General features: G+C 44.1%; 2 protein-coding genes, 1 long non-coding RNA gene and 2 other non-coding genes across 6 annotated transcripts; all 5 read right to left on the bottom strand.

The window, feature by feature from the left end:
• Positions 1–6,957: 6,957 nt before the first annotated feature.
• Positions 6,958–9,573, bottom strand: LOC123072545 (uncharacterized). 2 transcript variants are annotated; one of them, XR_006435216.1, is made up of 5 exons: positions 9,185–9,573; positions 8,971–9,072; positions 8,295–8,402; positions 7,713–7,715; positions 6,958–7,359 (listed from the first exon to the last, which is right to left on the bottom strand). It is a non-coding gene; the product is annotated as an uncharacterized lncRNA (long non-coding RNA). The 2 variants fall into 2 exon arrangements; XR_006435215.1 differs by having other exon boundaries at positions 8,295–8,399.
• A 2,903-nt stretch (positions 9,574–12,476) lies between these two features.
• TRNAK-CUU (transfer RNA lysine (anticodon CUU)) lies at positions 12,477–12,549 on the bottom strand. The gene has a single exon. It is a non-coding gene; the product is annotated as a tRNA-Lys (tRNA).
• Positions 12,550–13,224: 675 nt separating this feature from the next.
• On the bottom strand, positions 13,225–14,996 carry LOC123066708 (GPI-anchored protein LLG1). Its single transcript, XM_044489744.1, has 3 exons — positions 14,808–14,996; positions 14,645–14,704; positions 13,225–13,770 (listed from the first exon to the last, which is right to left on the bottom strand). Exons 1-3 carry the CDS (start codon positions 14,893–14,895, stop codon positions 13,412–13,414), a joined length of 507 nt encoding a protein of 168 aa, XP_044345679.1. The 5' UTR covers positions 14,896–14,996; the 3' UTR covers positions 13,225–13,411.
• A 2,217-nt stretch (positions 14,997–17,213) lies between these two features.
• Positions 17,214–17,286, bottom strand: TRNAK-CUU (transfer RNA lysine (anticodon CUU)). The gene has a single exon. It is a non-coding gene; the product is annotated as a tRNA-Lys (tRNA).
• Positions 17,287–17,645: 359 nt separating this feature from the next.
• Positions 17,646–19,070, bottom strand: LOC123066707 (GPI-anchored protein LLG1). The gene is made up of 3 exons (XM_044489743.1): positions 18,840–19,070; positions 18,673–18,732; positions 17,646–18,236 (listed from the first exon to the last, which is right to left on the bottom strand). The coding sequence occupies exons 1-3, from the start codon at positions 18,925–18,927 to the stop codon at positions 17,881–17,883; spliced, it is 504 nt and encodes a 167-aa protein (XP_044345678.1). The 5' UTR covers positions 18,928–19,070; the 3' UTR covers positions 17,646–17,880.
• Positions 19,071–25,906: the final 6,836 nt, after the last annotated feature.

The following is a 25,906-nucleotide window of genomic DNA, read 5'->3' as shown; positions in this document are numbered from 1 at the left end:
TAATCAGTATAGATCAAAGATTAGAGACTATGTGGTCCTAGTTTCATTGATTTCGAGGTCAAGGTTCGTTTCAGGCTTAGAAGAAGAGTATGAATTCAAGTATATACATATGACTTTTTCTTCAAGTATTGTGTTTCCCCTTTCTCTCGGCGGCTATGAAAAAACCCTCTCGCCGGCGAGACATTGGATTCGCCTCCCCTCTACCCGCCGCTCCGGCAGTCGGCGCCAGGAGGGAATGCCGGTACCTTCGCTCTGACTAGTAGTTTATGTTAGAGTTTTGAGTCCTCGCAGTTGTGACACTCAGGCGACGCTTCTTCTTCGAGTTTGGCTTCTCGGGTTCCGATTATGCTCGAGTTCAGCCATCTGGACGGAGCTTTGACGTAGGTTTTTGTTGTCTCCTCGGGACGGTGATGGTAGGGTTTCTCATCGTGCAAGCGGATGTCAAGATTTTTGCCAGTTTCTTCAGATATATTCAAGGTTCAAAGGAGGCGATTGCGAATCCATGTCGCTGGTCCTTAGGGGCACGTGCATGAAGATTTCCTGGTAGGCATCACAAGGTCAAGCCTGCTCCGTAGGGGAAGGTGACAACGGCTTATTTCGACCACAATAGTGGTTGCTCGGTAGTCTAAAGATCTTGATGTAATTTTTATTATGTTTGAAGTGCTTTTGTAGAACTTATATCATTCTTTCTGTTTAAAACTCTACGAGACTTTTCTCGCCACTACCGCTCACATGGGATGGGAGGCATCGTTTCAGCATCGTTCGGCAGCGACGCAGCGTACGCACGTAGTACGGGCGTATGCCGGCGATGGATAAGGACGATGTCTGTCCGCGCCACAAGTCGCGCCAAAATTGTGCTGGTTCCATCTCCCATGGATCCACGCGCACGCAACGCAACGCACGTTTGACGTGCCGCCACGTGCCCAAAGCCTCCCGCATCCTACGGCTGATGCTCGACCAGGAACGGACCGTGCACATGCATGCACGCTAGCAGGCCACCATCGGTCCTGTGCGCCCTGTCCACCAAAATGCCGATTTTCTTGGCACGCCCATGCATGGCGCCGAGAAGCGATGATGACATCTCTCTGCCCGACGCTCTCGATGGCCACGTACGGCCCACGGGCTCTTTCTTTCCTCTTGGAGTTTTCTCCCGCGAGAATCTATGGAGACGCACGATGGAGTTACCGTACTCATGCATGCATGCATGCATTTTCAGAGGAGCTCTCGGCACGCTGCGTGCTGCGTGAACCAGTCGATGGCTCTGTGCGGGCGAGGATCGATGATTTTTGCCGGAGATTAGTCGACGGACTGGACCGACCGGGCTGTCCCGGCCCAGAGGCGACACTGCAAAACGTTACGTCCGGTACACAGGATTCGCCGTCCGTGTACGATCGGTCACGGGGCACTGACGCGCGGCACCGCGATCGAGCAACCACATGAGTTTTATCCATGAAAACCACATGCACATGCATGGTCCTCCATTTGTTGCCGAGCGCCTGTGCATGGCCCCTGGCCCTGGCTTCCTCCCGTCTATAAAGGCCAGGCCCTCCGTTGTTCATGGGCACTCCACAAGATCATTAGATCAACAATCTAGCACTAGCAGCAGCTTGCCATCGAGCTGGAGCGCGCCACGTACACGTAGCTAGGCGCACGTACGTCTACCTTGCCATTGCCAGCTTGCTAACTAACAGTGCAGTACCATGACGTCGCGCCACAGGCGGCAGCCCTCGCGCGCTGTGCTTGTCGACTTCGACGCGGTCGACGTCGGCGACGAGCCCGCGGCGGCCGCATCCAAGGGCGCGGCGTCGACGCATGCCCCCGCAGGCGTACAGAGCGATGCTGCCAAAGCTGCAGGGCAGGTAGGCGAAGGCCAGGGCAAGAGGCTGCCCCCGGCCACTGGCGGCGGCCGCACACCGACGGCAGAGGGGGGCGGGAAGGGGCAGTGCGACGGCAACGATGGCCTCTAGGCCAGTGGCCACACGTTGCCCGCACGTTTCAGGCGGTAGCTAGCGCACGCTAGCTGATCGATCTGCCCGGAAAGCACGGCCTAGCTTGGCCGTGCTCTCTACTTTCTCGGCCGGCCAGTTTCCAAATACTACGTATGTTTGGGAGTCCAGTATGTGATCCCTAGCTACTACTCAGTGTTATCTACTGTATGTTCGAGGAGAGCTCCCGCCCACTGTACCTCTGCTCTGCTGGCTAATCTGTATTAAGTGTACAAACGTGCTAGTACTTTGTATAATGCAAAGACTAAGCAAGAAATCGTCCGTGCCTAGCCTCCGATCACGGACTAAATAAGACCCGGAGTTCTTCCATAAGCTGTGATTTCTGATTTGAACTTTGCACGCTTCATTTTCTGCTCATGGCTTTGACAAAAATGCCAAATGAATGTATCAGAACGGATCTGGAACATGCATGCAAGATGAACGTGGGTGGACAGGGACGGACACACATTGTCGCTTTCGCCGAGACAGCGCGCATGCGTCCCTGCTATGCGGGCTGCCCAATGGTAAGCCACCATCACCCCAGGTGCATGCCATCGCATGGTAACCCTGACGCAGACGTGAACGAGCAACAGTACGGATAAATCTGTCGTGTTCCAAGGACTACAAGGGAGGCAATTTAACTGGGGCGATCTCGACAAATCAGACGTAAAAACGATTATGGAGTTGAATTCGAAGGTAGGAGTACTTCGTAGCTTTTAACAAGCTCTAAAATATTCGTAGTGCTCGTTACATTGTCCACGTACGGATCAAGGAGCCAAAGCCCTGCCAAGTTCCAGCTGGGTACTGGTAGGAGATCCTCGGGGCTGCTCGCGCTGCTGTGAAGGGCGTGCCCTCGCCCATCTCCCGCTGAACGTCCGCCATGTGAAGATTAATCACACTCTTCTTCCTACAAATTTCAGGAGTAGCATGTGTATGAATAGGAAGCTAACAAACAGTACTATGAAATAGTGTGAAAATCCTCAGTATTTATTTCGATTTTAGTTCGTACATCTGTGGATTCATAGCCGTCAGAACCCTGGTCTTGATCGTACGAGCATTGCCCTGTAGGTCCTCTACCAGGGCTGGTCTCGGGGAATGGATCATCATCTACCGCCATTGCTCCAGAGTCGAACTGTATCCAACATCAATCGTTACTGCATCGGACATGTAATCGTTGTGAATGTAAGTAAATTAGTATGAGCTTCAGCTGACGTTCTGGCTGTGAACCGCCGAACTGAGAGCGCGGCAAGGGAGTGCTGGCTGGCATACGCAATAGCACTGAGTCCTGGCGCGTCCCGGTCTGTCACGGTTCACAACAGAACATATTACACACACACACACACGCGCACGCACGCACGCATCGTACCAAGTGTTAGATATGATGAATCTGCAAATATACCTCATGATCCATTGAAGTGCTGAGGCTTGTACGCGCCTCAACCATTTCCGAACACCTCCATTCACTTTCCAAATCATCTGCTAGTTTTATTATCTGTGGATGATTTCTTTCTCATTCAATGCCCATTTTCAATGGTCTCAAAGAGAGAATTTTTCCCATTTTTATCTATGGAGTCACAACCGAGGTCGTGGTAATCTATGAACTTGATTCGATTTTTTATACTATTTGTTTTTCTTATACTATAGAAATAGAAATAAATTGTTTTTCTTATACTATAGAAAGAAATAAACCTTTGAATTCAGCATTACTTTGCCGACCATACCTCCGTCATGTCGAACAACCGGAAAGCAATGCCATTAATTCGAGCGCAACTGCAGTGCTCGATAAACTCCTTGGCAAGTTCATAAATTCGTATTAATATTGCCTTGTCGCTATATGAAGGAGGGGGTACCGTCCGAAAGCCTTCCAACACAACCTCAATGAGCCCCCGCATGTCTCTAATCTGGTGTGAAGCCGACATTGTTATGTCAACAAATTATTGGTGAAAATTGCAAGATGATCAGAAAAATGGTAGTACCATGGCACCATGACAGGCTATGTCACTATCCGTCCATCTCTCCATTGAGGGCACCATGGGCCTCTGCTGAATGACAAGATGCTGAGAAGGATCACCTCCTTCGTCGTCGTCGTTGCTATCATCTGATGATCCATTGGCATAATCACCATAGTCTAGCTCGTCTGACAGTACCTCCACAGATTCGTTGTGGTCAACGACTACCGACGGATATGGTCCAAGATTCACGGTTGGAACAACCGCACCTTCTTCACGCACATGATTGCCCCCCATCGGCGCCACTGATTGGGTGTGAGCGCCTCCAGTGGTAGTTAACTGGAGCACACCAGCATCAACAAACCGCACATAAACCATTGGCCGTCCATACATAGAGTTACCATGTGCGGTTGCAAACCTCATGTAACTACCCCAAGATAGGTCGCCGTTCACCCGCCTCAAGCCCCAACGGGCAGGTGTCCCATCAACCCTACCTACGACGACGAAAGCTTTGACAACCATATTCTTTCCAACCGTCTCAGGACCAAACTCGGCTTGGATGCACCTTTTAACGTCCATGAACCCTCTTTTGACCATGTCTTTCACAAAAACTCTCTTGCTTGTGCACCTTGAGACATCAAGCCCACAAGGGCCGTCGCGTATGTCACCATAAAACATTAAGAAATTTTCCATTGCACCTACCCAGCACCATATTTAGCATACAAAGTTAGAAGAAAATAGGCTAACTCCTTAATAGCCCAAATCATTTATCTAATTAGAAAATAGTAGTAAAATCTAAATAGAACAGTTTGCACAGCAAACACTATTACTCTACTTGTTAACATTTGCCTAAATTAATAAATTACTCCTACTACAACACATGGCATACAAGATAACAGTGTCTACAAACCTGGACATGTCAAATAAACAGCGGCCCAAAAACAACACATAATTAGCTAATTAGTCCTAATCGCAAAACCATACAACATCTCACATGCGGGAAACAAAAAACGCATTTGAAAGATTTCCACTACTTCTTGTCAAGATTCCAACTCTATCTGGTCCAAAACTTCTTGGGAAAACACTACTTAAAGAGCTGTCAAATAAACAGCGCCCCGTGAACAACACATAGTTAACTAATCTTTATCTTTACCTAATAATAAAGTAAATTGGATTTCTTTCGTCCGTCATGTCATTTTTTAGAAAAGTCCCTCTATTTCAAAGAATTCAACCCGCAGTCCTGTTTTAAGTTAAAATGAATCGTTATTTTCGTATTTTGCACAAAAGTCCTTGTCTTTTCTTGAAATCAACCCGCTGTCCGGATTTAAGTCACACCCGAACCGTTATTTTACATTTTTTGAACCCCCCCTGATGTTTTAGGTAATTCATCTGCGGATCATATTTAAGTCAAACAAATGCTTTTTAAAATCATTTATATCTTTTAAACCGTAACTCCGATTTGAACATGTTATATATGAAATTTGATTAGAAAAATATGTAGAATACGAATATGAGATTATTTTTATATTTTAAGTATCTTTAAATATTATTTTGGAATATATTTGAGTCAAACCAAATGATTTTCTAAATTATTTGTATCTTTTAAACCGTAACTTCGATTTTAACATATTATATATGAAATTTTATTAGAAAAATATGTGGAATCTAAATATGATGTTAATTTTACCTGTTAAATATTTTTAAAATATTGTTATGGAAGCAAACTTATAATTTATAGCACAAGATCCATTTTTCGTACCGGCGGCGATCTGGATTGCAAATAAACACTCCAGTATAACCATATACGGAAAAGAAAATATCGATAACTACACATGCATACCTCTGAAAAATGTCGGAAGGGAAAACAACAGATTTCTCATCGCGAGAGTGAGAGAAAGCGAGCGAGCGAGAGAGAGAGAGAGAGAGAGAGAGAGAGAGGGGGGGGGGAGGGAGAGGGAGGAGAGAGGGAGAGAGAGACGCCTTAGGATTAATCATATTCAACACACGTTTTTTGTTGTTTTTTGTGAACACCGAGGCCATCGCCGGCAAGGGTGAGAAGGAGGATAAACGGCAACACAAATATGATGCCTCGCAAAAATAAAGAAGATGAACCTATTGTGGTCTTGAGTGATGATTGTTGAGTTAAGAGTGTGTGTTATGTTTTCTCTCCCGTTACAACACACGGGCTCTTTTGCTAGTTAGTCCTAATCGAAAAACTAAACAACATCTCACATGCCAAAAAAAAAACAATGCATCTGAAAAGTTAACGTAAATCTATGATATCTTCAACTACTTTATGTCAAGATATACCAACTCTAAATGGTCCAGAACTTCTTGGGAAAACACTAGTTAATGAGGTAATACGACATTACAAGTTAATGAAACAACTGAACTACAGCATGAATGCAAAAAAAAAAGAGAAGAAAAAACAGTGTGTTTCATAGGTCTTAACTTGATCTACAACTTCTTCAATTACCTCAAACAAAAAATCCAACTCCAAATGCTCCAAAATGTCTCCAAATCAGTAATCTACTTCCTAAAACAGTACTAGTAGAACATTTAATCGAAATCACGACAGATAGCATGGATGCAGAAATAATACCATGCATATTGTAGCTCTCGTCTTGATCTATCTTTTCTTCAGCTGCCACAACTCCTGAATCGGCCTCTAAATACCGAAAATCGAGCTCAAAAACTGCAAAGTACTGTTCTTCTACTTCTCCCGGAGGGGGAGAGAGAGGGAGAGAGGAGGGAGAAGATAGAGGCGCAGCGGACAAGAGGGGAAGAAGAGATCGGCACCGCTCCCCGCTCTCCCGTTGTCATGTCACTCATTTGGTTGTTGGGCAGGAAAAAACCAGGGAAATAAACCCCCTAGGGGAGATTCTCCTGTGCTCACAAGATCCCTCCCACCACGTGGGAGAAGTTCCCACTGCCCTGGGTGGCCAAATGGCAACAAGGGGGAGGGAAGAAAGTCCTATAGATAACACACAGACTTAGCCTTTCATCATACACAGATAACAATAGACTTGTACATACAAAATTTCACAGCCTTCATAGAAAATTCTACAGATAATAACTGACAATAGATAAGAATTTCACAAATAATTCTAAAAAACACATACAAAATTTCAGAATTCCGGTAAACTAGAAAGAAATATTACAATTGATAACCATCAGTTCACCAAGGTTCAAATACCGTCCGGTCCACATTTCACTGCGACCAAGTGTTGGCCTAAACCGTTTTCACGTGCCATCATCGTTCAACTTTGTTCACAACAATAAAAAAACTTGAATTATCAATTGCCATGTCAGAGGCAGAGGGACTTTTGAATAAGATTAATTGCAAGGCAACGACCACTAGCCCTACTCGGGTCTTCTCTCCACTTCGCATCGACATGAGGTACCGCAACTTGATGATCACTGAACTACACAAAATTAAGTTAACACTAGTTCACAGTTTCAAAAGACTATTTCTAAGTATATAAACAGATTAAGATGAAATGGTATTAACCAACATATTGTATGTGCAGTGTGCATAACAAAACCAAGACCACATTACTTGCGAAAAGAATATAATTTCTTCAATCTTCTTTGAAGATCTATAGAGTACTCAGATTCAGAATGTCCTAAGAACCAGATTGTGCGAAATCATGTACATGAACATTGCCAACTGCTCCTCGACAGCAACACGCGACGTGCCCTTCAATAGTTCCTCTCTTTTAAGATATCCACGATAGACTTAAAAATCTCAGGTTCCATCTGAAACTCAACCCTAGACCAACTCTCATGACCTTCTAATATTTCCTTAACCTTTGCAGCCCCGGATAAAGATGATGTGTGAACTGGATGTTTTTCCTCATAAAGGCAAGCATATAAAGCGGGAACCAAAAGGAAAAATAGTTCATCGTCTTCTTCTTGTTCTTGCAAGATAATCTAATTTTATTTCTCCTAGAATGCATCACTATTATACCCAATGAAAACAAAATTAATACAACAATAATAATTATAAATAAAGCACTAATAATGCCATCTCTATGCTGCAAAGAAAGCTCAGGAGTGAATACAGAGATAATACCATCTCTATTGTGCCATCTACATACATAATTAAGAGCAACAATTTTCTCATATACTAAAATAAGAACACTTTCATTACTAGGCACAGAAAAATAACATCACAAGAGCAGTAGTTTTGCATAATTTAAGCTTCCTCAATGACCATGTCAAAAGGATGTCTGTGTCACATACTCCCTCCGTCCGAAAATACTTGTCGGATAAATGGATGTATCTAGACGTATTTTAGTTTTAGATACATCCATTTTTATGCATTTCTCCGACGAGTATTTCCGGACGGAGGGAGTACCTTTCTTGCTCTGAGTGAAATCTTTCGAAAGGCACCAAGCAATTTTACACAAGGTCTTCAGATAAAGCCAACTTCTAATTTCAGAGCAGACCTACAAATCAGCACCTACTAGAAATCAATGGTCACTCATGAGTTAGACAAACCAAGCAAAATATATGTTCGATTCACAACCAAATAAGCTAGGATTGATCAAATGCAGCTGTGAGTACAGGACACATGTCATTCTTCCTGTATACCACTCCATTTTTCAACTAAACAGAACACAATGAAATGATTCTATTACTGTACATGGTAAGCTAATATTCCTTTAGCAATTCAGGTGGTGAACCATAAATTGGAACATGCTGTTTCAGTTTGCAGCCAACATACATATGCACTAACGCACCAGGATGGTTGGATTAATATATGATCTGTGATGATAAGATAATACTCCAAGGTTTTGCCTGACAGATTAACAAACCAAATAGTTGCTCTTTTACACGCACTTTCAAGACCCTAGAATGTTTGGAATATAAGATACGACAAGATAAACAGAGTATCTCTTGAAAGGACATTTTGCACCAATCCTACCTCCTTGAATTAACCCACCCACAAACAAATTTGCCCTCTTCACAATATACTAGAACATTGTGCATATAGATTAGCATAACAGGGAGGTAAGGGTGGCTGTGCTCACTTGTGAGGTCAGGTTAGTTAGATGCACTGCAAAACGTTCGATGTTCTTCAGTACAGCTGCTCACTTGGTACAAATTTCAGACAACAGAGAAGGTCCTTCGATCTGTATAGGCGCTCGTCAGTTCGTGTAGCAGAAAAGAAATCACCATGGCGGAGAAAAATGGTTAGTTGAAGAGGAGAAGGAGGGGATGGCCTTGGTCAAAGAGGAGGATGACCTCTGGGCAGAGACGAGATCCGGGAAGAGGGAGGATGATGACCCCGGTCGCCGTTGCCCCCGCCGGAGGAGCAGTTCGTGGAGGTGTAGGCGGTGGTGCGTCGCCTCCGGTTGCCGGGCGGAGCCTTGGACGGAGGAGGGCGGAGCGTCGCTCTCGGATCTTGCCGCCGCCGCCTCTCATTCGCGAGACCGAGAGAACGAGGGTTTCGTCCCCGACCACTGGAGGCGTGGAAGGCTCTCCCAGGGAAAAGGCGTGGAAAGGGCCGGGCTACCCCCATCTCGTGGGCCACCAAATGACCGGGTGGATCACCCCAGGGCTAGGTTGGCTCGTGGGTTCCCAGCCCGGGGAACAGGCAGGGATCCCGGGGGGAAACCCTGAGACCAAACGAGGCCTAAAGCGCAGCTGACGGCCTATGAATGACCTGCCGCCACTCCCAATGGCGGCAGGTGTGCAGTGTGCTGCGAGCACCAGCAGACGAACCTCAGGGCCTTGGGAAGTGGGAACACATCGCTAGCGGACTGCAGCTCAGATCAGTGCAAAACTCGTAACAGATCCATCAACAAAGTGTGTACATGGATTCGCACCACAGATTTGTTCGTGTGGGTATCCCATGAATCTGAAACTGATCAAGAACCTGATGACGAAACGAGACGAAGACCAAGCTCGCCGGCTTGTTGATGAAGTGGATGTCCAGGAACACCCGGACCGGTCGGGTGTGGTACGCCGACCGCTTGCCGCTGGACTTCCCCCAGGCGCTCGCCATGGCGCCGGCCCTGTCTGCCCACACATTCGGCGGCCGCGACCCCGAGTCGAACGCGTTCTTCAGAGTGCCTGCACATACAGTAGATTTCACTTCAGAAGCGGAAACGTGGTGGGTTTCAGACTCTTTTCAGCAAGCAAAAAAATTCCTGTCGAACGGTTTCGTCCAGCGCGTTCTTGAGAGGGCCTGCACTGCACACTGATAGATTTCACTTGAGAATCGAAAACCCGGTGAGTCTCAGCAAGCAGAAAACACACGAGACCCGGCAACAGTTGCGCTCGATCGTTACCGGTGCAGGGAGCTACAGTCGTCTGCTGTGTACCTTGAATGGAGTAGATGTACTCGGGTGAGGTGAAGAGGAAGCAGTTGGCACTTGGCAGTCCTGCCCCAACCCTGTGCCGGAACGCCTCGACGGCGGCCAGGAACTGATTGCTAAGCCGGTCAAGCCACGAACCACTTTGTTTACTGAGGGTAGAAAATCAATGCTAAAAATCTTCTGACTTCAAAATAAAAACTCAGTGATCGAGCGCTAGACACCCAAATACATACTTGCCCACATGCAAGCACGGAGGAGATACACAATAGGATTTGATTATACATGTAAGGGCATGTATAATGGTGCTATCTTAGGAGTGCCACGTAGGATAAATGATGATGTGGAGGAGAGAGAACTAATAAGAAAAGGTTTGTCTTCTCTTATTTAAGAGAAGACAAGAGATGATCTCTTAGCACAGTTTGTCTCACCATGTTTTAAGGAATGACAAGTTATTGAAGATAAGGCTAAGATATAACCCATTGTAGACATATTTTTTTGTCATCTCTAAAATACATGCAAGACTTAAGATAAAACCGCCTCATCAACCATTGTACATGCCCTAAGGAGTATAAGGTAAAAATACATCACAATACTTTTACATGAGAAATTTTGACTAGCTGTATATTTGGACAATACAAGCCTTTACTGTCGGACAAAGTCAGACACCTAAAAATCACTATATCATAAGACAAAATGGCATATGAACAAATAACAACAACAACAACAAAGCCTTTAGTCCCAAACAAGTTGGGGTAGGCTAGAGGTGAAACCCGTAAGATCTCGCAACCAACTCATGGCTCTGGCACATGGATAGCGAGCTTCCATGCACCCCTGTCCATAACTAGCTCTTTGGTGATACTCCAATCCTTCAGGTCTCTCTTAACGGACTCCTCCCATGTCAAATTCGGTCTACCCAGCCATCTCTTGACATTCTCCGCACGCTTTAACCGTCCACTATGCACCGAAAACACATGTGTTTATAAAAAGTCTAAAAATAGATATTAGAAATGCAATTTTTAAAAATAACTAACTAGTCTAAGAAAAGCGGAAGTCTAATTTGGCTCCCGGGAGCACGTCCTAATTAGTCCAAATTCTACATGCAAAGTTTTCGGCAAAAAGGGCCCGTAAAAAAACAAATTCAAACACCAAATTTTACCACAAAATGTCACCACAATTTTGTTTTTGCACAGACGAAACACTCATGAACATCCAAAAAAATTCAGAATTTTTTAAAAACATTTTAACACTTTTTTGCGGTACTGTTCATAAATGCTCCTGGGAGCCAAAACGCCCCTCCCCTAAGAAAGGTGCCTACATAAATCCAAGATATGTGGACAATAGATAAAAATATATTAAAACATTAATGTCAAAATGGGCTCACCAAAAAGTAAAATAGGAAGCCAAAGCCAAATTAATAAAAATAAAATTTTTATACATGAGAACTACAATCCACAACTAAAATAGGAAGCAATATATAATTTGATTTTCTACCGACGAATTACATATGTGAACGTAATACGCCTAGATGTTCAACACTTATGGGTTAGTTAGACATGTAAGAAATGAACGGACCTAAAATAATTCATCTAGAAATGCCTAAATAATTCAAGAAAAATGCAAAGCAAAAAGAAGAAATAAAAAACAACATTAATGTCAAAATGGGCTTTCTGAACAGGTAAAAAAATAGGAATCCAAATTAAAAAATACTCCTAGTTAGTGAATAACAATATAAAAACATTTTTGACACTAGTGTAGTGTTAAAAACGTTCTTATATTTTGGGACAGAGGGAGTATATATGATTTATGCATGAGAACTACAACAAAGAACTAAAATATGTAGCAAATAACAAGTTGATTTTTAGTTGGCGAATGACCTATGTGAATGTAACATGCCTAGATGTTCAGAATTTTTTGGGTTGTTTATGTTTAGATATGAAAGAAATGCATGGTAAATCAGGAAATGAACGAAACGCAAAAATGAACAACTTAAAATGGTAAATTCACAAAAAAGAAGAAGTTGATTTATGCATGAGAACTACAACAAAGAACTAAAATATGTAGCAAATAACAAGTTGATTTTTAGTTGGCGAATGGCCTATGTGAATGTAACATGCCTAGATGTTCAGAATTTTTTGGGTTGTTTATGTTTAGATATGAAAGAAATGCATGGTAAATCAGGAAATGATTTCGAAACGCAAAAAAAAAGTTTCAACCATCGCCCACCTTGGGGCTCGAACCCAAGACCACAAGGTTAAGAGCCTTGCGCTCTACCGACTGAGCTAGACGGGCTATTTGATAAATTTTCCAAATTTGTATTACTTGGCTGGGTTGTTTCAAGTGATGTGAACATAAATAGTACGAACCCGTAAGTTTACCGTAGGCAACGTTTTTGAGCAGACAACCGAAAAGTTCCACCGGATATTAAGCTTGTTCCCTGCATGTCATTGGGTGATTGACTGATTGTTCCTACTCCCTCCGTCCGAAAATACTTGTCATCAAAATGAATAAAATGGGGTGTATCCAGATGTATTTCAGTTCGAGATACATTCCTTTTTGTTCATTTTGATGACAAGTGTTTTCGGACGGAGGGAGTATTTGCTATGTTGGGCATGTCTACAGCGCCGGAGGGCAGTCGGTGGCTGCTTTGAGCAAGGTGCAGAGATTCTTTGGGCCAATGTTCTGAACATGATGTGCTTATGTGTGAAGGGCACGACTGAAGATGCTCTGAGACGCCATCTCGATTGCATTACTACCTGGAAAAACATAGCCAAATGGCACTACATATAAAATGAACATGGCAATGCATTAGCAAATGAACACTCGATTATTAGTTAGACTGGAAAATAATCACTCCTAGTCCCCTGATTTATAATTTGGGTCTTCACTCTGCCACTAGCAGGATGTGATCATATAATGTTGAATCTCAGGATGTCATGTAGTTCTGCAACAAATGGCCACATGATATCAATATAAGAGGTGTTATTAGTCAACTATATCAAGTGGTTTCTGGAGAGATATCTCATAGTAAAGCCAAATGTCCAGTCACCACATTAAGAGAACGCCAAGGAGAACCAAATTGATTCTAAATCTTACTACTTACAACTTGCAGCTGACAACATGCGATCTTCGAAGAAGTGCAAGTTATCACCACTCAATGGAACAACAATGCTCCTAGCCCACACAAGATAGGAACCAAAGAACGGGAACTCCCTTGAACTCGCCGCGCGCCACTTGGCACGCCGGCATGTTTCCCCGGGACGCCTTCGCAGGAAACCCCTTCCTTGCCTTTGACGCACTCGGTGCCGAATAGGCCTGCTGGGTACGAGCCATGCAAGTTGATGTAGGAAAACATAGCGTCTGCACAGTTAGTGCTCTGGTTGTTGATGTAGACGGCAAATGGGCATGCAAATTCCTTGAAAGCATCACAGCATTCTTTAGGAGGATACTGTGGCGCTTTGCACCTGCTTGTGATGATTGTATAGTTCTGGGACTCAAAGCTCATAGGGCAGCCTGATCAGCATGGACAAGAATAAACGGAAGCATATCAGATGAAGGTACTGGAAGTCCTGAACATGGTGTGATGTAGTACTATGTCTCCTTTTTTCTATATATGCAAGGATGGAAATCTTGGTTTCAACTTTCAAGTAATGTATGGGAATTTGAATTCTAGAGATCCAACTTTTAATAGGATAGTTGGTAATTTCCATTGGTCAAACTCTGTTTTTATAAGTCTAAAACTCCACATCAGCCTCATCAATCCTAAGCGCATATGAGCACAATCAAGAGAGTTAAATTCAGTTAAGAAGCATGTGGATTCAGTGTCTTCAGCGTCTGCACCATCAAACCCGCCCGAAGTCAGTTAACACAGAGCATCTCTTCCAACCAGATCGTCTGTAATGCTGTATCACTAAAGCCAGACCAACCCCCCCCCCCCCCCACCCATCGTCGCGTCGCACCTATCCGGAAAGATAGTGGTTTTTCAGGCACCCTCTATGAACAGTAAAATCAAAACAAATAGAAAAAAATCTGAAACTTTGCAACATCAAAGATGATCAAAGTGTGTAGGTGCTTGCAAATTTTCATGCAGAAAAACCATTCGAGGAGCTCTATGCACGAAAAAGATTCTAGTGCTTGAAGTTTTGAGCACCTTTAGCACTAAAATTTGAAACTCGTTCGTACATCTTTCTCTACATGATATTTTGGCATGAAAACTTGAAAGGAGCTACAAAGTTTGACCATCTTTGATGTTGCAAAGTTTCAGTTTGTTTTTTTTGAATTTACTGTTCATAGAGGGTGCCTGCGCACCGGGGAGCTGTCACGCCTTTCTCATCGGGAAACTGTCATGGGGTTCAACTTATCAAGAGGAAGAAAGGAAACTACATACCATTATTGGTCTGCAGCAAGCTCCTCCCTGTAGATCCGGTGCTGGCCTGCAATACACTGTCTGCTCAAGCACCAATAAAACAGAACAAACCCATCACAGCTCGCTCCAAGAAGCAAAATACTAGTAGTGCCGAATAGTTGGGAGCACCGGAACACGCACGGACCAGACATTAAGGGCGACGCGGAGGCGAAGGCGAGTCCGGCCAGGACGGCGACGGGGAAGAGGAAGATGAACCCACGGGTCAGCGCCATCGCTCGCAAGCTGCTGGAGCTGTTTCAGCGGGTGGTTTCTGGGCGAGCACCACGAAGATGGCTTGGCACTCTGTTCGATAGTGGAGTGGTGGTGCGGATATTGGGACCTATGGTCTCCGCTAGCACTTCAAAGGCGACGACGACCTCCATGACTTGACGGCGCAATACGTTATGTCGAGTCTAATTCTTTCCACACAACATGATCTCACGGAGCAATTTGCCCCGCCCATACTCTGCATTTTGGTGGCGTAAATTTTCAAGGCACGTGTGCGTGGCTAGCGGCCACGGACACATCATCAATCTTGTAGGTAGGATGATAGTTTTTGCCAGAAAGGTGGCTTTGAATTCATCTATGTATTTATTTTGTAAGATCTTGTTGAATAATGCAATAAAGTTGGTTGTATGCATCGCACGATGCAGAGGCCGGGGTAATCTTTTTTTTAATTTTTTTATAGGTTTTGTGGTTTCAATTTCAGAACAAGTTTACCTCAGCATGCTGTTGCTCCATTAAGATTGTGTAGTTGGAGACTTCGAACCTTTGTATGACTGGTTGAAGTCATACAAAGATAGAAAAGTGGTACAAAGACGCAATTGTCGTACAACCCCTGAGCCTAGCTGTGGTTGTTTAAATTTGAAGTATTAGGCATGAGATCTTGGAAAACTTGTTTTTCGATTTTTTTAGGAAAAGCAACTTTGTGAGTTTTCTTATTACGATAAGTCTATACAATACCTTGTTTAGATGAAAAAACAACAGGAAACCACGTTTACACCTTCCACAGGGCACATGCCATTGTTGTCAACCCCATTCACCACTGCTACAAAACGCCGATCGTTTGACACGTGTGCTTCACCTGATCTGTTGCGAGAGCACCTTGGAATCATCAAAAAGACGAACAACATGATCCCCCCATCAGCATCTTGGATATCGCTGCACCAAACTAGCCCAATCGGATCCAATGTGAACACGGGCGCCACTAGCCTTGGATGTCGCCAACAACTTCATTCCTTTTTGAAGTTTAGGTGGCGTCACCACTGCTCTTGGCGCTGTGAGCCTCTAATTGCTTCGGCGGGGACTTTGTTTTCTTCTTTCTTCTTATGATCTTTCGGCCGTGTGCATTCTTGATGTCTCTTTAGACATTATGTTCTTCCATAGGCCGGGTGTAATTGACATCATCTTGGTATTAATATACTCCCTTTATCAAAAAAAAGGGCACATGCCATGACTCTCGCCCGGCTCATCGCATCATGCATGCTTTTCCCATCCCCTTTCTCTCGGGCTAGCTGGCTCAGGGTGTTGCCTTGTGAAGACAAGATTGTAGTTAGTATGCATACATGAGTATGACAGACCATAGTTGGAGCACAACAATGGCTTCCATATCGATGCTGGCCACAAGAACGAGCACAGAGCATAGGCCATGGTGCTGGCCTGCTGGGAGCCTTGCGAGGGCCAGGCACGATGCCACACCACACGCTCAAGCTGCAGCGGTAGTGACACAGGTGCACAGTGAGGCGAAGGCGATGCCGACCGGCATGGTGATGCCGAGCACAGGCAAAGAAACCCTATGTTTCAACACAAGGCATACATCATGTAAATGTTTCGCTCGACCAACCTATGCGGAATATTAATGTCAAAATGGGCTTTGCAAACATCAAAAAGTAAAACAGGAAGCCAAAATCAAAGCCAAATTAATAAAAATAGAATATTTATACATGAGAATTGCAACCCATAACTAAAATAGGAAGCAAAATAACATATGTGAATGTAACACGCCTAAATGTTCAGCACTTATGGGTTATTTAGACATGTCAGAACAGGACGGACCTTAACTAATTCATCTAAAAATGCCTAAATAAATCAAGAAATAAATGCAATGCAAAAAAGAAGGAATGAAAATCAAATTAATGTCAAAATGGGCTTTGCAAAAAAAAAAACAAATTAATAAAAATATAGTATACATGAGAATTACAACAGATAACTAAAATAGGTAGCAAAATAAAAAAAATGCGGATGATAATAACATTGTTCTGTTCTTTTGAAAATAGCAAAATAACATTTTGATTTTCAGTTGGCGAATGACCTATGTGAATGTAACATGCTTAGATGTTCAAAATTTATGGGTTGTTTAGATATGGAAGAAATGCACGGTAAATCGGGAAATAAATGCAACAGAAAAATTTGTAGAGGTTGAAATGAACATGAATGCCAAAATGGGTTTTTGCTAACGCCAACAAGTGAAAAACAAAATTCGCCCACCTTGGGGCTCGAACCCAAGACCACAAGGGGTTTTTGCTAACGCAAACAAGTGAAAAACAAAATTCGCCCACCTTGGGGCTCGAACCCAAGACCACAAGGTTAAGAGCCTTGCGCTCTACCAACTGAGCTAGACGGGCAATTTGATATATTATCCAAATTTACTTTCCTGGACTGCGTTGTCTCAAGTGATGCGAACATTGAGCTAGATCCACAGGAGATTAAGCTAGTTCTCTAAATATCACTAGGTGATTGATTGATTTTTCCTATTTTCTATGTTGGGCACGTCTACGACGGTGGCTGCTTTGAGCAAGGTGCAAAGATTCTTCGGACAATGTTCTGAACATGATGTGCTTATGTGTTCGGACAATACTCTAAAACGCCACCTCGGTTGCAGTATTACCTGTAAAAACGTATCCAAAAGGCACCATTACATATAAATACATGAAGATGGCAATGCAGTGACAAATGAACACACAACTTATCAGTTAGACTGGAAAATAGTTAATTGATATTTGATTCCCTGATTTACAATTTGGGTGTGCACTCTCCCAATAGCAGGATGTGATCATCCATATAATGTTGAATCTTAAGATGTCATGTATATAATTGTGTAACAAAAGGGTACATTATAGCAATGGAAGAGAGTGTCAAGGAGAAGCAAATGAATCCTAAGCCTTACAACTTATAACTGACAACACGCCATGTTTGTTGAAAGTCCAAGGAATCGCCACTCAAGATAACAACATTGCTCCTAGTCCACACAGGAACACAAACAAAGGACGCGAAACCCCTTGAACTTGTCGCCCGCCACTGGGCACGCCGGTGTCTACCGCTGGGATGCCTTCACAAGAAACCCCTTCTTTTCCTTTTAGGCACTCGTCGCCGAATAGGCCTGCTGGGTAGCCATGGAAGCTGATGTAGCTGAACATTGTGTCTGCACAGTTAGTGCTCTGGTTGTTGATATACGCGGCAAATGGGCATGCAAATTCCTTGAAAGCATCACAACATTCGGTAGGAGGGTATTGTGGCCCTTTGCACTTGTTTGTGAGGACCGTGTAGTTCTGGGTCTCGAAGCTCATAGGGCAGTCTGATAATCATGGACAAAAATAAACGGAAGCGTATCAGATGAAGGTACAGGAAGTCCTGAACATGGTGAGAAGTACTGATTCTTTTGTTTCTATGCAAAGATGGAAATCTTGGTTTCAAGTAATGTATAGGAAATTGAATTCTGGAGTCCCAACTTTCAGTAGGCTAGTTGGTAACTAATTTCCGTTGGTAGTTTCCGGTCGAACTCTGTTTTTAGAAGTCCAGAAACTCCACATCAGCCTCTCAACTCTAAGCGCACATGAGCACAATCAATGGAGCTATATTCAGTTAACAAGCATGTGAATTCAGTATCTGCACCATCAAATCCGCACCAAGTCAGTTAACGCAGACAGAGTATGTCTTCCAAGATCTTCTGTAGTTCTGTATCACTAAAACCAGACCAAAACTTAGCAAGAGGAAGAAAGTAAACCACGTACCATTCTTGGTCTGCAGCAAGCTCCTCCCCGTCGATCCGGTGCTGGCCTGGAATAAGCTGTCTGCTCAAGCACCAAGAAAACAGAGAACAAACCCATCACAGTTGGCTCCAAGAAGCAAAATACTAGTGCGGAGTAGTTGGGACGGAAGCACCGGAACACGCACGGACCAGACAGGAAGGGCGACGCGGAGGCGGAGGTGAGTTCGGCCAGGACGGCGGCGGGGAAGAGGAAGATGAACCGCCGGGTCAGCACCATCGCTGGGGCCTCTTGAGTGCGTGGTTCTTGGGCGAGCACCACGGGTCCACGGTCAACTTGCGCAGGCTGCCCTGGACGCGAAGATGGCTTGGCACTCTGTTCTCTAGTGGACTAGTGTGTGGTGCGGATAGGGGAACCTCTGGTCTCCGCTAGCACTTCAAAGGTGACGAGTCGACGACGACGGGCATAACAACGCAATATGTGAGGCCGAGTCCAATTCTTTCCTGCCGCCACTGGCTCGGCAACTTCCTCAGGCCTATACGGTCAATAGAAAGGTTGGAAGCTTTTCCCTGTAACTCTCATTAGAAAACAAACACCTTTTTTTTCATAAAAGGAATATATTAATATCATGAAGATATCAATTACATTCAGCCTCTACACCAACAAGATATTGAAAAACATTAAGGATGCACACAACCAAAAGCAAAATAAAAAAGAAAGAGAAATATAAAACAAAGACCCGGTCGCAGTGATGAAACACTCGCAATAAGAAGTTGTTGTCAAGTGTACTCAAGGCCACAGCTCCACCACAATTGCTTGACATACTTAGAGCGCAGGAACAGATGCCCTCCATCCTCAAAGTGTCGATGACATATAATGCATTGGGCATCCAGTTCATCCCCAACCCGCTCAACATTTCGAAGAAGAGGATGGCTATTATGGGCGAATCTCCACATAAAATGATGTATTCTTGGAGGACATTGAATCTTCCATAGCGTTTTCCAGAAAATTTCTCTATCTTGTTGTCCCGTTGAGCTACTGCCCATTTGGCGCAAACGTTGCTGCTGCATCAGTTGAATATGGACCTTGTATGCCGATCTTACCGAGAACCGTCCCTTACTATCACTAGTAGAAAAAGGGTCAAATGTGAGACACATTAGTCCCGGTTTGTAACAAAACCGGCACTAATGTGTCCATTAGTGCCAGTTCCAACGGCTAGCCGGGAGGAGCTCTTTAGTACCGGTTCGTGGCAAATCTTTAGCACCGGTTCGTGCCACGAACCGATACTAATGAGAGTGGTGGCAGGATGTTGTCAGAGTGGGGCCCTTCTAGCACCTTTAGTACCGGTTCGTGGCACGAACCGGTACTAAAGGTCGTCCTATATAAATCCTTCGTCCACCCGCACTCTGTTCTTCCCCCTTTCCCTTCTCCCTCTCCTCTGTTCTTCCCTTCTTCCTCTCGAGTTCATCACAAAATTTGCCCCAAATTTGTCAAGATTTGCAGGCCCTCATCCATTCAAATGATCATCAAGGTTAGCAACTTTGTCCTTTCATATCTCATTGCTAGATTAGCTCTTGCATTGGTTTATATAGTGATTAATTGTGGGTTTTAGTAATTTGGGAGGAATTATATGTGGTAGTATTTGATTTATATGCAATTTGAGGTCAAAATAACACTTAGTTTGCATATGTAGGTGTGGTTTACTTAGTGCCTTCTAAATCTCCGTCGTAACCACCGTCGATCGCCCGCACCGTCCCGTCGCCGGCACCACCTTGTGGTGAGCCTCTTGTTCATGAAATTTTATATAAAAAATTGATGTTTGTGTGATTTGGATATATAGTTACTCGTATAATAATTATCTTACCCGTACGTTGTTTGTTATACATAGTGCCATGGTTTTGATATCCGTCCCCGTCGGCCCTCGTCCTTGTTATGATTCGGATGTGGTATATTCTCTTTTAAAACTATTTGTTGCATTTCGTGTTTATGACAAATTATGCCCATCAAGTTGACATAGATATTTTTATCTAGGAGGTATGTGAACCGGAAATTCCAACCGACCCTATTGTCGAGAGGTTAAATTTAGTTGAAAGAGAAAACGAGTACTTGAAAGAAAAATTGAAAAGAATTGAGGGGGAGAAGATGGAATTGGAGTTGCATGTTGCCGATGTCGTCGATGATCACAAGATCAAGATGGAGAAAATGCGCTTGAAGATTAGAAAGATTAGAAAATATGCCATCGATAGTGAGGCTTGGTATCATTATGCTGTTGGATCAATTGTTACCTTAGTTGCGATCTTGATCGCATTTGTTGTTGCATTTAAATGCTTTAGCTAGAGAGTTATTTGTTTGTTGCATTTAAGTGTTGTATGAACTTTATGTATGAACTTGTATTAATTTGGTCTATTCGGTGTTGTGTAATGAAGATGAGCCGGCAATGGATGTACGATGACCGATGCTCTCCCCAGTTCGTTGAGGGCGTGCATACTTTTCTGCTTGCGGCTGAGGCAAACAAGCGGGCGGATGGTTTTATGCCTTGTCCATGTGCTGGCTGTAAGAATGGTCGCAATTACTCTACGTCAAGAACCATTCACGTCCACCTGTTTGAGTCCGGTTTCATGCCCCACTATAATGTTTGGACCAAGCACGGAGAAAGAGGGGTTATGATGGAAGACAATGAAGAAGAAGAGGACGACGACAGCTATCCTGGCCATGGGTTCCCTGAATACGATGATACAACAATGGGGGAAGAAGCTGAGCCGGTAATGCGGGAAGAAGCTGAGCCGGCAATGCGGGAAGAAGCTGAAGAAGAGGCATCAGATGAGCCCGTTGATGATCTAGGTCGGGCCATTGCCGATGCAAAGAGAAACTGCGCAAGTGATTTGGAGAAGAAGAAGTTGCAGCGCATGTTAGAGGATCACAAAAAATTGTTGTACCCGAATTGCGTAGGTGACAAGAAAAAGCTGGGCACCACACTGGAATTGCTGCAATGGAAGGCAGAGAATGGTGTATCTGACAAGGGATTTGGAAAGTTGCTGGTAATGATAAAGGATATGCTTCCAAAGGACAACGAATTGCCCGAGAGTACGTACGAAGCAAAGAAGGCTGTCTGCCCTCTAGGGTTAGAGGTGCAGAAGATACATGCATGCCCTAATGATTGCATCCTCTACCGCGGTGAGTACGAGGATTTGAACGCTTGCCCGGTATGTGGTGCATTGCGCTATAAGATCAGCCGCGATGAGCATGGTGATGTCGAGGGCGAGCGCCCCAGGAAGAAGATTCCTGCCAAGGTGATGTGGTATTCTCCTATAATACCACGGTTGAAACGTTTGTTCCAAAACAAAGAGCATGCCAAGGCGATGCGATGGCACAGAGAAGACCGTAAGAAAGACGGAAAGTTGAGAGTACCCGCTGACGGGTCGCAGTGGAGAAAAATCGAAAGAAAGTACGGGAAGGAGTTTGCAGATGACGCAAGGAGCGTATGGTTTGGTCTAAGCGCAGATGGCATTAATCCTTTTGGGGAGCAGAGCAGCAACCATAGCACCTGGCCTGTGACTCTATGTTTGTATAACCTTCCTCCTTGGTTGTGCATGAAGCGGAAGTTCATTATGATGCCAGTGCTCATCCAAGGCCCTAAGCAACCCGGCAACGACATTGATGTGTACCTAAGGCCATTAGTTGAAGAACTCTTACAACTGTGGAATGGAACAGGTGTACGTGCGTGGGATGAGCACATGGGGGAAGAATTTGACCTAAAGGCGTTGCTGTTCGTGACCATCAATGATTGGCCTGCTCTCAGTAACCTTTCAGGACAGACAAACAAGGGATACCGCGGATGCACGCACTGTTTGGATGATACCGACAGTATATATTTGAATAGTTGTAAGAAGAATGTGTACCTGGGACATCGTCGATTTCTTCCGAGCAGGCATCCCGTAAGAAAGAAAGGCAAGCATTTCAAAGGTGAGGCGGATCACCGGACGAAGCCTCGCCACCGTACTGGTGCTGATGTACATGATATGGTCAAGGATTTGAAGGTGATATTTGGAAAGGGTCCTGGCGGACAACCTGTTCCAAAGGACGCTGACGGACGCGCACCCATGTGGAAGAAGAAATCTATATTTTGGGACCTGCCATATTGGAAAGACCTAGAGGTCCGCTCCGCAATCGACGTGATGCACGTGACGAAGAATCTTTGCGTGACCCTGCTTGGCTTCTTGGGCGTGTATGGGAAGACAAAAGATACACCTGAGGCACGGGAGGACCAGCAACGTATGCACGGAGAAGACGGCATACATCAGGGTCATGCAAGCTACGCTCTTACCAAAGAAGAGAAGGAAATCTTCTTTGAATGCCTGCTCAGTATTAAGGTACCGTCTGGCTTCTCGTCGAATATAAAGGGAATAATAAACATGGCAGAGAAAAAGTTCCAGAACCTAAAGTCTCATGACTGCCACGTGATTATGACGCAACTGCTTCCGGTTGCATTGAGGGGGCTTCTACCGGAAAACGTTCGATTAGCCATTGTGAAGCTATGTGCATTTCTCAATGCAATCTCTCAGAAGGTAATCGATCCAGAAATCATACCAAGGTTACAGAATGATTTGGTGCAATGTCTTGTCAGTTTCGAGTTGGTGTTCCCACCATCCTTCTTCAACATCATGACGCACGTCCTAGTTCACCTATGCGAAGAGATTAACGTTTTGGGTCCTGTATTTCTACACAATATGTTCCCCTTTGAGAGGTTCATGGGAGTCTTAAAGAAATATGTTCATAACCGTGCTAGGCCAGAAGGAAGCATCTCCAAGGGCCATCAAAATGAGGAGGTCATTGAGTTTTGTATTGACTTTATTCCTGACCTTAAGCCGATTGGTGTTCCTGAATCGCGGCATAAGGGCAGACTGGATGGAAAAGGCACGCTAGGAGGGGAACAAATAATATGTATGGACGGACATTCTCTCACTGAAGCACACTACACAGTTCTACAGAATTCCGCCTTGGTGGCTCCGTATATGGATGAACACAAGAATTTGCTACGCTCCAAACACCCGGAGCGGTCTGATGACTGGATTACACGTGAACAAACCAGGAGTTTCGCCAGCTGGTTGCAGACACGTACCATGCATGACACCTCTATTGAAGATGACCTGTACTTGCTGTCCCAGTTACCATCTTCGAATATAATGACTTTCAAAGGGTACGAGATAAATGGTAATACATTTTACACGATCGCCCAAGATAAGAAGAGCACCAACCAAAACAGTGGTGTCCGCTTTGATGCAGAAACCAAGACGGGAAAGGAAACATATTATGGTTATATACAGGACATATGGGAACTTGACTATCGACGTGGTTTAAAGGTCCCTTTGTTTCGGTGCAAATGGGTCAATATGACACGAGGCGGGGTAACGGAAGACCCGCAGTACGGAATGACAACAGTGGATCTCAACAATCTTGCGTATGCAGACGAACCATTCGTCCTAGCCAATGATGTGGCACAGGTTTTCTATGTGAAGGACATGTCTACCAAGCCAAGAAAAAGAAAAGATAAGGAAGCGAATGCATCGTACGATGAGCCAAAGCGGCACATAGTTCTTTCTGGGAAGAGAAACATCGTGGGAGTGGATGACAAGACAGACAAGTCAGAAGATTATGAAAAGTTTGATGAAATTGCTCCATTCACAGTGAATATTGACCCGAGCATCCCGTTAAATGATGAAGATTTTCCATGGTTACGGCGCAAAGGGACACACGCGAAGAAAAAGTTTCACACCCAAAGATCTGGGATGTGATCGGCTTCACTAGCTATCATCACTTTCTTCTGTGTTTCGCACCCAGAGGGGAATCTCTGTAATAGTTAGGGTAGTTATGTGTTTTGGCATTTGAAACGCGAAGAAATTTTATGTGCAAACAAATTCACACTAATTTCAAATAATTCAAAATTTAAACTATTCAAATTTGAAAACTACGGGCACTAACAGAAAGTTTGTAATTTTTTGTACCTAAAGAGGCTGTGTCAGCCTCCGGTCAGGCTATGGCCCCACCATCACCATTTAGTGCCGGTTCGTACCACGAACCGGTACTAATGAGGTTGTGTCAGGTAAGGCTGGGGCCCCACGAGCACCTTTAGTACCGGTTCATGGATGAACCAGACGTAAGCTGTTTTTTAGTCCCACCTCGCGAAGTGAGAGGGACTAGGAGCGGTTTATAAGCCCTGAGTGCAGAGACGATGAAGAAGAGGATCAATGCTCACGTTGCTTAGCTTCAAGCCTTCAGGAATACGGTAGACTGCACGGAGCTATGCGCAGTGCAGTTTACACTATTCCGAAAGGCTTGAAGCAAATTAACGAGCATTGCACCTCTTTTTTATTTTTAATAACTTATTACAACTCCGGACTTCTTCTGTTATGGCAAAAACTAATTGCACGTCGACATTTCTTTTTTTTAAGTTATAACTCCAGACTTTGACCATCAAGTTTTGCAGAAAAGAAAAAATAGCAGAAAAGAAAGAAAAACTATAGCTGAAAAGAAAAAAACTATATAAAAAACTACTCAAAAATAAATAGAAGAAAATAAATATAGCAGAAAAGAAAAAACTACTCAGAAATAAATAGAAGAAAAAATAAAGCAGAAAAGAAAAAAATTATATTTGCTATTTTTCAATCGTTTACAAAATGACCGTGAAATTGAAAATCACTACAAAATGAACTCTGAAAATGTTGAATTTTGGCAAACTAGATGAAAAACTACTCACAAATAAATAGAAGAAAATAAATATAACAGAAAAGAAAAAACTATACAAAAAACTACGCAAAAATAAATAGAAGAAAATAAAGCAGAAAAGAAAAAAACTATAAAAAAAATTGGTGCGCTGCCCTGTGGGCCTGATAGGCCACAGGTGTGTAATTACAGGCCTTAAAGGCCCAGCAGACTCACAGGGCAGCGCGCAGAGTTTAGGCCCACAAGCCTGCTATATAGAGGAGTTCGAAGTGGTAGCCGCGGCTGGGTTTATAAACCAGTGCGGCTGCCCTTCGCCCGGCGAGGTGGGACTAAACTTTGGGGTGGCAGCGCGAGGCCTTTAGTACCGGTTGGAGCCACCAACCGGTACTAAAGGGGGGGGGCTTTAGTACCGGTTTGTGCCACCACCCGGTACTAAAGGGGGTCGCTTCCCGCCGCTTGGGCTGGCCAAAACTGGCCTTTAGTACCGGTTGGTGGCACAAACCGGTACTAAAGGCGCCTCCTATATAAACAACACTTG

Source organism: Triticum aestivum, chromosome 3B, assembly GCF_018294505.1.
Source record: "Triticum aestivum cultivar Chinese Spring chromosome 3B, IWGSC CS RefSeq v2.1, whole genome shotgun sequence".
NCBI classification, from domain to species: Eukaryota; Viridiplantae; Streptophyta; class Magnoliopsida; order Poales; family Poaceae; genus Triticum; species Triticum aestivum.
This window is presented reverse-complemented; position numbering and strand designations above follow the sequence as displayed.

Coding starts and splice junctions, on each gene's coding strand:
- LOC123066708 (XM_044489744.1), bottom strand. CDS start 14,895: ATGGCGCTGACCCGTGGGTTCATCTTCCTCTTCCCCGTCGCCGTCCTG. Junction 14,705..14,807: donor CGCGTCGCCCTTAATGTCTG/GTCCGTGCGTGT, acceptor GTGCTTGAGCAG/ACAGTGTATTGCAGGCCAGC. Junction 13,771..14,644: donor CTTGCTGCAGACCAATAATG/GTATGTAGTTTC, acceptor CATGCTGATCAG/GCTGCCCTATGAGCTTTGAG.
- LOC123066707 (XM_044489743.1), bottom strand. CDS start 18,927: ATGGTGCTGACCCGGCGGTTCATCTTCCTCTTCCCCGCCGCCGTCCTG. Junction 18,733..18,839: donor CGCGTCGCCCTTCCTGTCTG/GTCCGTGCGTGT, acceptor GTGCTTGAGCAG/ACAGCTTATTCCAGGCCAGC. Junction 18,237..18,672: donor CTTGCTGCAGACCAAGAATG/GTACGTGGTTTA, acceptor CATGATTATCAG/ACTGCCCTATGAGCTTCGAG.